The following is a 12,369-nucleotide window of genomic DNA, read 5'->3' as shown; positions in this document are numbered from 1 at the left end:
TAATAGGAGAATAAAAAACTTCGATTTTTCTGCATCTTGACATGCTGCCAGTCCTTCTGTCAGGACTGTGTCTGAGATAATAATGGCTTAGTTGTATTCTCATTTTGTTATTTTTGTCCTCCCCTTCCAAGAGCCCTAACTTTGCTGTTCTTCTGTCGGTCAGGCTCTGTGTTTTATATACGCTGTAGGACCTGTGATGACGTCACCAGGGGGTGGAGTGATGACATCACCGGGGGGGGGGGGGGGGCATGAGAAGCACCCACACACAAACATACATACTCATGGTCAAGTGGTCGTCAGTAGTTTTATAAGGCTTAGCAGGGTATGATCACAATTGTTGGAAGGATATTAACTAGAAAAATGGCTTAGATTGGTGTCTATTAACATCAACCAAAGCTAGGAACTGCACATATAAATTATGATATGTTGCTATAAATAACCAGCTATTTTAAATTATTCACATGTACTTTCTGTTGCAAGAACTTAACATATTTAATACCTTTTTTACCATCCAGATTGGCTTTGTGATTCATAGTTGTATTTTGGCATATTGGCTGTGAATCAGTGAACTAGAGAATAACAGCACTAACAGATGGGGCTACATATTATTCATTCGCAGCAACATTAATTTTCCAAACCAATAAATACTATACTTAAATGAAAATACACATATGTAAGCGGTTTTTATCTCACATTAAATATCATATAATGTAGCCATACCTACATTGCCCTTATAGCCAAGTCTTTTTATAGAAAAAAAATGTTTTAAAAAGTTATTTCCCCTTACACAATTCTTTAAAGATGGAGAAAATAAAAAAGCCAAAAAAGTACACATAATTGGTATCGCCACATCCATAACAACCCATACTATAAAATAATTGCTTATTTATGCAGCATGGTAAATTCTCTATTAAAAAATGCCATAATAGATGTTTTCTGTTCAATGTGCTTCCCCAAAACAGGAATAAAAATCAATGAAAAAGTCTTATATACCTCAAAATGGTACCAATAAAAACTACAGGTTATCCTGCAAAAAATAAGCCCTCATACAGCTCTGTCACCAGAGAAACAAAATTGCTATAAATGTTATAGTCTTCAAATCTTTTTGTAAAAAAAAAGTGTTTATGTTGTGCAAAACATAATAAAACCTATATAAATATGGTGTTCTCATAACCATATCGACCTGTAGAATAAAATTAACATAATACTTATACCACATGATGAATGCTATAAAAATAAAGCCAGCTCACATGAGCTTATCTCTCAGTGTGCCGACTACAAAAAAACCACACGCGTGGCACACAGCAAGAACGGATAGGATATTGCGTACTTGTTTTGTGCTGCCAGTCGCCATGTACTTGGCATGTACATGTGGGTATTATGTGCCAAGATAGAACATGTTGCAATTTTTCACGTAGTTCATATAATGCCCCCCTCAAAAAGTTAATACAAGTTATTCAATGCATCATATGTACCCGAAGTTGGTTCCTATAAAAACTAGAAGTCATCTTGCAAAACACAAGGTCTCCTATTCACAAAAAAAAAGTTGTGACTGCTGGACCATAAAGGGGAAACAATTTAATAATTCTTAAGGCTAAAGTTAAAGGGGTTGTCCCGCGATGACAAGTTAAGTTAAACACTTCTGTATGGCCATATACATGCACTTTGTAATATACATCGTGCATGAAATATGAACCATACAGAAGTTATATACTCACCTTCCCTGCGCTGGCGTCCCCGTCTCCATGGTGCCGTCTAATTTCAGCATCTAATCGCCCGATTAGACGCGCTTGCGCAGAAGGGTCTTCTCCCTTCTGGTCTGTCCGGGCACGAGCGACGTTCTGGCTCCGCCCCCTTCTACACGTCATTGCGTAGCTCCGCCCCATCACGTGTGCCGATTCCAGCCAATCAGGAGGCTGGAATCAGCAATGGACCGCACAGAGCCCACGGTGCACCATGGGTGAAGATCCCGGCGGCCATCTTGGAGGAAAAGAAGGAAGAAGTTGCAGAGAGGGGATTCGGGTAAGTAAAATTTTTTTTTTTTAATTTCAACACATCCCTTGGGTTTGTCCTGCGCTGAACGGGGGGCCTATGCAAAAAAAAAAAAAAACCCCGTTTCAGCGCGGGACAACCCCTTTAAGTTTGCGACTAAGGGCCCTTTAACACAGGCGAAATTTTCTGCATTCTACGCTCCAAGTCGCGGTAAATTCTGCATCAAAATCCAGAGTGCCAACTGCAGATTTTCATGCAGATTTGAAGGCCGATTTAACCCTTTCCAATCCACTGTCTGATATCTAAAGACATTCTAATTGAGGGCTGTACAGCTCAGATGTCGGAAGACGTCTGGCAGGGCATTCCTACTGTAGATTACTGGCCCCTGTGTTGTCGGGGGGCCTCTTCAGCATGTCACATACTGCAGTACTAGCTCTAGCCAGCAGATAGCGCCATTGTATATTGGCAGAAAGAGAAAGGAAACCCTGAATCTAAAATTTTTATTGCAAAGGGTTAAGCCATTTTCAATCTGCGCCAAAATCCAGTTAACCCTGCAGATTTTGGTGTGAAATTTACCATGACTTGCAGTGTAAAATGCGGAAAATTCCACTGTTTGAAAAAGAGGTTAAAAATGGACTTAAAGATTAACTACAAAAGCAGCCAAAAATGAGTGAACATATCAGACGAGGCACATTGTTTGGGTGAGCGCTGCAGCTCTCTCAATCTAGTCATCTATGACATGTCAAAGGTTAGTTAATAGTGCAGTTACTGTTTATGGCCATTGAGTTATATGTCAACTATAGTTACATCCATACTAACATTATAAACGCATAAGTAATTCTGTCTGTCTGCCGGTTTGTTACCTTTTCACGGCTAAACCGCTGATTTTGATGAAATTTGGCAGGGAGATAGCTTGCATCTTGAGAAAGGACATATGCTGCGTTTTATTCCGAAAATTTGTAGAGTTATCTAGGAAATGCAACAAGGCAGATTTATTTGGTGATGCGGAGGCGCACCTCTGCTCCGCCGCCGCGCCTTGTGGCGAGGTGAAGAGGTAGGGGGCGCACATTATAAGCTGTGCCTACACAAACGGCAGACACGTGAGCGCACATGTCATTGCCACATGTATACGATTATTAAGATAGCAGGAAAATCCGGCATTGCCCGGGATTAAAACTTGAACGAAAGGCACATTAGCATGAATTGAGATTTCAAAGAAACTCTGTGTTGCCCACAGCAACCAATCACAGCGCAGCTTTCATTTTACCTCAGCAGTATACGATTACATCAAATCGTAAATTCTGCAATGTTGTTCATAGTACAGTGGAACTGATAAGCAATATTTAGGCCTCTTTCACATAGGCGACAGTGTTATCGCCGCCAGAAAATTGCAGTGATAGCGCAGCTGTGTTCCCGCAATTTTTGTGCAAATTCGCTGTGTTTTCTCGCAGCGATATCACAATTTAATTACGCAACAAAGTCCTGAATTTTCAGAAGGATAGGGCTTATATTTTGAAATATAAGCCCCACCCTGAAAATAAGCCCTAGCCCTAGGGAATCATGGGCTACAAAATATTGCAAATGATGGCAATATTCAGCATGCTGTGATTTTTTCCTTGCAATGTAGCAGCTTACAGAACATCGCTAATGTAAAGGAACCCATTGGAAAGCATGGGCTTCACATACATGCAATTTGTAGCACTGTTGCACCATGAAAAAAATCGTGCAACTTTGTCGTCTGTGTGAAAGCGGCATTATTCTCAACTGCAACCTAATATGGGGAATAAAGAATGATTGTGTCAAAAAAGGCTATTTTGGCAACAACTAATGTAGGACAGATGAATGAAAAAAATATTTCAATGGAGAAATCGTAGAGTATCTGTTGGTGGATAATGTTATGGACACTGAACAAGTCACCTCATACCCTGAAGAGTTTCTTAGCTCTTTGAAATGGTCAGGAGTGCCTTTCCATAAGCTGAGGTTAAAAGTTGGTCTTCAAGTCCTATTAATGCGTAATATTGAGGCGCGAAAACTGAGCAATGGCACACGATTACAAATTAAACACCAGGGGCAAAATATTGTAAGAGCCATTCATATGACTGGAATAGCAAAAAGAGGTTTAATTCCACGCATTTTGATAATACTGACAGATTTGCCTTTTCAATTCAAAATTCCATCCAAAAAAAGCATTTGCAATGACGATCAATAAGGCTCAAGGGCAAACACTTAAGGTAGCAGGTGTACATTTAAAAAAAAACTTGTTTTTCTAATAGGCTACTGTATGTGGCGTGCTAACATGTATACAGATCACAAAACCTTTATATCCTAGCAAAAGATGACAAGACCAAAAATGTAGTAAACATAGCATATCGCAGTTACATTCCTTTTACTATTTCAACTTTTTAGATTTCAATATACAGCAAAATATACAGCAAAACATAGATTAGATTAAAACAAAATACAAATTACCACGTAGGTGAAGTCGTGGGTAATAAGCTAGTTAGACATAAATTCAAAATCAACAATAAAAAGTAACATTTCCACTTTTCCAATTTTATACCCTCCATGTCATTGGGCAACTACCTGTTTATATTCAGGTGGCTGCCTAATAATATAAAGAGTATAATGAATGCATGATATCTCCAGGAGGTGCAGCTGGAGACTTCACATAGTACTGAATAAATGGGGTTTCATCTGCGATAGGCAATGATAAAGCCAGACTGCAGGCACAGTGGGAACGCTCATTGGACAGTGCTACCCTCATTTGCATATAGCGAGCAGACCAAAGATCAGGTTATATCAGGTGAATTGAGTCATACTGAATAATAAAAAAGTACCATTATACTCTTCATATCATTGGACAAGCACCTGTGTATTCAGTTGGTTGCCCAAAATCTAGTAACAGACTTCTTTTAACAGAAGTAATGTGCTGCCTTTCTGCTTCTATAAAAGTGTGTGTGTGAAGAGAGAGGGTTGGGTCAGTAATGTGAAATCAATGTTCTCAAGTGTCTCTCTTTTAGCCCTCTTTCACATGGCCGTAGGCGTTTTTACATGGCCGTAGGCGTTTTTAAAAACGCACGAATGGGTGCACAAACCTGATGTTTGTGCGCCTGTTCAGACGGCACAAGCCCTGACGTATATACACCGAGGCAGCAATGCAGTTGCCTCCCCTTCCCTCTCCCTCGCTGGCTCAACTCCTCTCTTCTTCCCTCTGGCTGTTTGCAATTGGAGTGGGCGAGACGGGGCAGAGCTAAGTACTCGCCCCCTCCCTGCTCTTTGTCTGCAGCCAGCAATGGGAGGGGGAGCTTAGCTTCGCCCTGTCCCATCCCTTCCCATTGCAAACAGCCAGAGGGGAGGGGAGAGGGGGAGAGAAGAGGGAGGGAGTTTGGCAATCACGCTGCTAAACTCCCTCCCACCTCCCTTCTCCGGCTGCTGTGACTGGCTCCCATAGGAGCCCATGCAGCGGCCAACGTATTCTGGATGGAAAGATAGTTTTAGGACAATCTTTTCAGCCTGGCATAAAAGTGCTTGGCGCTATATTGACCCAGCTAGGCACTTTTACACTGCGGGAATACGGCCATGTGATCTGATGCATTGAAATCCAATGCATCAGATCATAGTGTATATCAGCCGGCCGTGAAAACGGTGGCTGATATACGCTCGTGTGAAAGAGCCCTTAGACAGACAGTCCCTACTTTTAACCAAAGTCACTCTATCCCTCTTTGGCTCTTAAATGTCCTTTTTGGCCTGGGAAATAGATTTGCATTAAAAACTTACTCTACTGCTCTATAAACTATATATATGCTTCCTAAATATATATAAGACTCACATTTGCATGTTATTCCATCATATGGTGAAAGTTTGATCTTAAAAAATGTATACATTTTATTGATTTGTGCCAGTTCAGTATTTAAATTAAAACTATTCAAGCTTATAGATATGCTTGGAAAATGGATCTCTCGCAGAGTGAAACATAAGTGTCCCACTCTGAAATACAAAGTATGTCTATTATGTAACAACACTAGAACGAGGTGTAGAGCTATTGAGACATCTTTGCCTACTTATATACAAATATCTTTAATTTATTTCCACTGATTAAATGTTTTATGCTTTCAGTGCAGTTGGCGTCTTTCAGGTGGATGATAAAGCAAAGGCAATATTAAAACACACTGGAGAAATAACATGGATACCACCAAGTATATTTAAGAGCTCCTGTTGGATAGATGTAACATACTTCCCATTTGACTACCAGAATTGTACCATGAAGTTTGGCTCCTGGACATATGATAAAGCACATATTGATCTCGTTATGATTGGCACAGAAATGAACCTGAAAGAATTCTGGGAGAGTGGCGAGTGGGTCATTATCAGTGCCCAAGCACACAAGCATGAAATAAAATACAACTGCTGTTCAGAAATCTACCAGGATATCACATATTCTTTATACATCAGACGTCTGCCATTGTTCTACACCATTTACATGATCATCCCTTGCCTTCTCATTTCCTGCTTAACAATCTTGGTTTTCTATTTGCCATCAGATTGTGGGGAAAAGGTTACATTGTGCATGTCTGTCCTTTTATCACTAACTGTATTTCTATTAGTTATTACTGAAATTATTCCTTCAACCTCCTTGGTGATCCCTCTGATTGGTGAATATTTACTGTTTACAATGATATTTGTAACTCTCTCTATTGTTATAACTGTATTTGTACTGAATGTGCACTATAGAACTCCCAAAACTCACACGATGCCTCAATGGGTCAAGAAAATCTTCTTGGAGAAACTCCCCAAAATAATATTCATGACTAGACCATCGAAAGAAGATATAAATGCAACAAAACCTAACCTAATTGGGGACAGCTTCAACATAAGTAGCATCAGCAGTTCTGAGATCAGAAGCTGTACTGACCAGTTCTTCTGCCAGGATACCTCTTGTCCTTGTGGGCAGATGAAAAAATTATATACTTCTGATATGGCATGCAACCTTACCCATGGGTCCAGCTTGGAATCGGTGGACAATCTCCTCTCAAATTCAGTGTTATCTTCAGAAATAAAAGAGGCCATTGAAAATGTACATTTTATCGCAGGGAACATGAGGATACAGAATGAAGCTAAAGAGGTAAGAGTGATTTTCTCAAAATACACATGCATCTTTACTCTACAAATCTACAGAAAGGGAACCCATCAGCAGTTTTGACAACTAAAAACCGGTATCATCACTATATAGGGGCAATGGAAACCTTTCTAAAGACATCAGTAATTCAGAATAGCTTAGAAAAAGTACTTTGAATAAAGCCTACATTGCATCCAAATTATTCTCCAGGTGTCCAATAGGGTTTTTTTCAGCTGGCATGTAACATGGGGTATACTCTGACATGAGGTCCCCCTATAAAAGAAGAGAGTCAAGGACCAAATAAAATTCAAACAGTTCAACTTTACTGAAAACAACTTTAAGGCCTCATGTCCACTGGGTAAATGGAATTGCGGAATCCGCAGTGGATTTTGCCCATAGAGAATCATTGGCTATCCGCGGGTCCATTAAATAGATTTTTGCACCCGCGGATGGCATTTTAAAAGAATTGCGTTTTTCATGCGCAGGAGAAAAAACACGGCATGCTCCATTTGCCGTGGATTCCGCGCGGATCGGCAACATTGCTATCACATTGATAGCAATGTGTGCGGATATCTGCATGCAATAAAATGCCATTTAAAGCAAATCCGCGCGTAATCCGCTGCGGAAATCCACGGCAGATTCTGCGCGGATTGTATTTTTTGAGTGGACATGAGGCCTTAATGTTATCCTACCCAAAACATTCTGGTTACTGTTATTTTAAGAGGCACAATATGCTTAATGGTTTTAAAACTTATATAAGGTCCCAATTCTTGGTGGTTTCAGTACTCACAATGCGGCACAATTTCTCAATGTTGCAATGTAATGAAATTACTGAACAGTCACATAACGTTCTTCTGCAGGTGTCACAGAAACCACACCCAGACTATATTACTTCAAATAGTCTCAAAGCAAGATCTCAACATCGACCGTATATCTGGCGACAGTCTCTCAGATCCAGCACTCAAGGGCTCGGTCCCTTTGTCACAGCTCCCCATGTTCAAAGGGTTTTGTTACTCTGCTGGGAAGGGTTACGCCCCCAACTCCCTCCCCCCCCCCCCGCATATATGATGTCAGGAATAAAGAACAACCCCTATGTGCTGGGACTATGTTCGAGGGCCAAGACCCATCCCCAGGTCACGTGACAGCTGGAAGTGCTACTGGAGCAACACTGTACTATAAAGTGGCAGCAGCAGTTAGAGACAGAGTAGCAGGGCTAACGTGATGGTGGCCTTGTCCCCAGACTGGAAAGCGGTCCATAGGCCGTGGTGAACTGACAGTGGCACAAGCCACATGTGCAATTGATTCCTTGTGCTGCGGGAAGCAGACAGGAGAGCCCAGCATATGAAAAACCAGGACTCAAAGAGCCTAATAACCAGGGGCTAAAGTCCAACAAAAGTGACTGGGGACCAAAGAGCAAGCCAGGATGCAAGGGCGTGCAAGAGTGTTTTGAGCAGCATTGCAAAGGTGATGGGTCAGGCTGCCAGAGGACTACAGGCATTGCATGAGATAAGAAGGAAAAGGAGAAAAAAGCTCACCGCCTCACTCCGTCTGGCACCTTTGTATCCGTAGGCTAAGTCCCCGGTCAGCAACCTTGCTGTACAGTCCTTCTCGGCATTCCAGAGGTTATATACAAAAGAACAAGAGTAGGTTGCTGCTGTTCTTTGAGAAACTTCAAAAGCCTTTATTAACAAGTGTGACACATAAAGAACAGTGCACAGGATGGGTTTCGATTCAAGAATGAATCTTGTTAATAAAAGCTTTTGAAGTTTCTCACAGAACAGCAGCGACCTACTCTTGTTCTTTGACTACAGGCATTGCTGTCACATCGGAACATAAATGAGGCTTGGCCCCAGTTTAGTGTGCACACCACATGACTTTGAAGTTATGCACAGGCCTTCGATGGGAAGGAATGGATTGTTTATGTGTTTGTTTCTAACATGTATGATGTAAGGACACAACTAATCCATCTGTATTGCTGAGAGAGCGTGACATAGCCGTGGATAGACCTTTGGCGCATGGTTATAGTTGACGTCTATGATGTGGTGCGGTTCACTGAGGAATAAAAGGTCTAGGTTTCATGGAACAGAGTTAATTACAGCCAACGGCCATTTGAAGACAATGAGCAGGTGAATTATTGCCGCCTTGATCGGTGCAGTTAAGGACTATGTATTCTTATGTTGATTATACCATGTGACGTTCACGTAAGGTTTAAGTATTTCATACCCTCCCGTGGAGTGAAAGCATTTATAATTGTTCTTAAAGTAAAGTTTGTTGTTTACAAATTTGAGTGCTGCCTCTGCCTCCATCCTGTCATTGCTGTGCCCTAGTACCACCGACCAGTTAGGCCTCCTTCCCACGAGCGTGACGGGCTCCGCCGCGTAATATTACGCAGTGAAGCCCGTCACGGCGCCCCCAGAGCCCCTATACTTACCAGCGGACGATAGCGTGAAGACGCTTCCCCGCCCACCGCCGTCGCGTCGTGTGACACGCCCACCGCGTCACGTGATGCGGCCAGCAGTGTCACGTGACGCGCCGGCCGCGTCAAATGACGCTGCGGCGGTAGGCGGGGAAGCGTTTTTTCACGCTATCTCCCGCTGGTTACAGCGGGAGATAGCGTGAACGGACGGCTTCCATTGACTGCAATGGAAGCCGTCAGCGCGTACAGCCCGTCCTCACCCGCAGCAAATAGAGCATGCTGCGGGTGAGGACGGGAGAAATCGCGGTGCGTAATTTCGCGGTGGAATTACGCATCGTGAGCATTGTGCTATTAGGTTCAATAGAACCTAATAGCAGGGGGCCACGCAGCGGATTTTTGCCGCGAATTTACGCGGCGTAAATCCGTTCGTGGGAAGGAGGCCTAACACTTGCCTGCTGAACAAACACCCAATGGACACATGAATATTAATTTACATGTGGTGCACGAGTTGTTAAAAGTGCTTTTTCTAAGGTATGCTATATTGCTGATGACACACACATATATTCAGAAAGGTCACCATATTCCCTATATGGCAGTGATAGTGGCTTGAGGAGGTCAACACCACAAATTCCCTTTAATTAGGAACTGAAACTTAGAAACATAGTTACTATATCTCCTACCACTAGAAAATTGTGCAAATAAATGCTTATAGTGTAGCTACTGTAGATACAATAATATACCGTGCTATGCTTTTTCTGGAGCAATTCAAACTACCGATTCATATCTGAGCCATATATCTACATTTGGAGATATGCAAACATACATAATTGGTGAAGCTACAAAGTTAGTTTTCCCAAAGATTGACTTATTGCAGTACTATTACTACAACCAACTGCTCTAAGTAGCACTGTTGATCCAAAAGAAGACAAAACACCAGAGCCCTTCTAGGATGATGATAAAACTTTCTTTTCTCCCTCTAGATGTAGTGAGTGCTAACTTGCCATGGTTACAGGCCTTGGTATAAATCAGCCATTGAACAGATCGTTGTGCTGTCCATTCATATATTAATTTGTAATGAACAGGTTACACTTAAAATATATTTTCCCAAACTAAATAACATTAAAGTAAACCTGTCAGGTCGTATGAACACCATTAACTAAGTTTATGGGCTCATGAATTGGGAATCAGATGAGTATAAAAAACACACCCCTAACCTCGGAGGCCGCAGTTCTACAAGCTCCCAAACCAAGAGTGTTCATAGGACCTGACAGGTTCCCTTTAACCCCTTGAGTGGCACGCCCGGAAAATTTCCGGGACGAGCTCCACTGCTCATAGCAACATAGCCCAGAAGATTTCCGGGCTATGTATCACTATGGGAGCTGCAGAGCACAATGCCACAAGCTGTGGCAGTGTGCTCTGCCTGCACAGACCCACAGAGAACAAAGCAAGGGCTTTGAAAAACCAGCAGAAGATATTGCCGATATGCCGGCAACCTCCTGGTTTGTTTACAGGTTGCCATAGAGACCATCGGCTTGTCAGAAGCAAGCCGATGGTCTCTGTGGCAGGGAGAGCTGGTTGTTAGCTGTCAGAGGACAGCTAGGTTCTAGCTCTTACAGCAGAGATCAGAGAAAACCTCCGATCTCTGCTGTGTCAACCCTTTACATGCTGCAGTCTATGTGACTGCAGCATGTAAAGGGCTGTCACTGCAGCATGTAAAGGGCTGTCACCATCGGACCCCCGGAATGTGATCAGGGGTCCTGATGGGTCCCTGTGGAAGTCCCCTAAAGGGACAAAAAAAAAAAATTTAAAAAAAAAAGTTAAAAAATTATTAAAAAAAATTATAAAAACACTTGTCTCCCTTTACTTTGTAAAAAAAAAAATCAAAAATACAATCACACATGTGGTATCCATGCGTCGTAATGACCCAGAGAAGGAAGTTAATGCATTATTTAACCCCTTAATGACATGGCCCCTTTTTTTCTTTTTTCCCCATTTCTTTTTTTCCTCCCCCCTGTTTAAAAAATCACAACTTGTCCCGCAAAAAAACAAGCCCTCATATGGCTGTGTCAATGGAAAAATGAAAAAGTTATGGCTCTTGAGACGCAACTGCAAAATTAGTTGAAATTCAATGATTAGACCATTTTAAAAAACCTGCCTTGGTGGGCACGACAGGGTGGTAGGAAACCCGCCACTCAAGGGGTTAAATGATATTAAAAAAAAAACTAATTAAGATGGCTTGGAATGCTCCATAATAGAGTTGGACAAAACCTTCAGGAAACGTTACTTCTAAATTGTACATTTGGATAAAGTAATAATGATTTTGACGTTTCTCTCATTTCTAGATCCAAAATGACTGGAAATATGTTGCCATGGTAATTGATCGCATCTTCCTCTGGGTGTTTGTACTGGTCTGCATTCTGGGCACTGCTGGACTGTTCTTGCAACCATTAATGTTTGCTGACTGAAGAAAGATTAAAAACGCAAAAAATATTCTTTCTGCTAATGCCGTTAAGTGAGCATACAATAAATATGTATAAATAACAGGCTGCTGCATGAAGAGAAGAACCCTAGAATGTAATAATTGTAAAAATAGAACACTGTTAACTCTTCCTTATATGTGGTGCCAGAACATTGCTACATTGTATCTGTGTGATGTGCTTTTTATTGATGCTCAAAGGATTGTTAACTAATAAGTGATAGATTTCATACATAAACTGCAAGCTGCAGCAATACACAATAAAAGACATGTAAGGCTGCATTCACACGGGCGAGCGTGATACGGGGCTGAGAAACCCTGCCCGTTATTGCGCTTGTCAACTCTGTTTTTCTTGCAAAAACACCTCAC

General features: G+C 41.8%; 1 protein-coding gene across 1 annotated transcript in view; it reads left to right on the top strand.

Annotated features, from left to right (window-relative positions):
- LOC136610724 (neuronal acetylcholine receptor subunit alpha-3-like) overlaps positions 1-12,036 on the top strand; it is a 36,173-nt gene extending 24,137 nt beyond the window's left edge. Inside the window, exons 5-6 of the mRNA XM_066589935.1 lie at positions 6,109-7,114; positions 11,867-12,036. Of these exons, the coding sequence (XP_066446032.1) occupies positions 6,109-7,114; positions 11,867-11,989 (1,129 nt within the window). The 3' untranslated portion in view covers positions 11,990-12,036. The remainder of the gene's footprint in view (positions 1-6,108; positions 7,115-11,866) is intronic.
- The last annotated feature ends 333 nt before the right edge of the window (positions 12,037-12,369 follow it).

The sequence above is a fragment of the Eleutherodactylus coqui genome, chromosome 2, assembly GCF_035609145.1.
Source record: "Eleutherodactylus coqui strain aEleCoq1 chromosome 2, aEleCoq1.hap1, whole genome shotgun sequence".
Classification (NCBI taxonomy): Eukaryota; Metazoa; Chordata; class Amphibia; order Anura; family Eleutherodactylidae; genus Eleutherodactylus; species Eleutherodactylus coqui.
The sequence above is the reverse complement of the archived record's forward strand: the minus strand, read 5'-3'. Positions and strand labels throughout refer to the sequence as shown.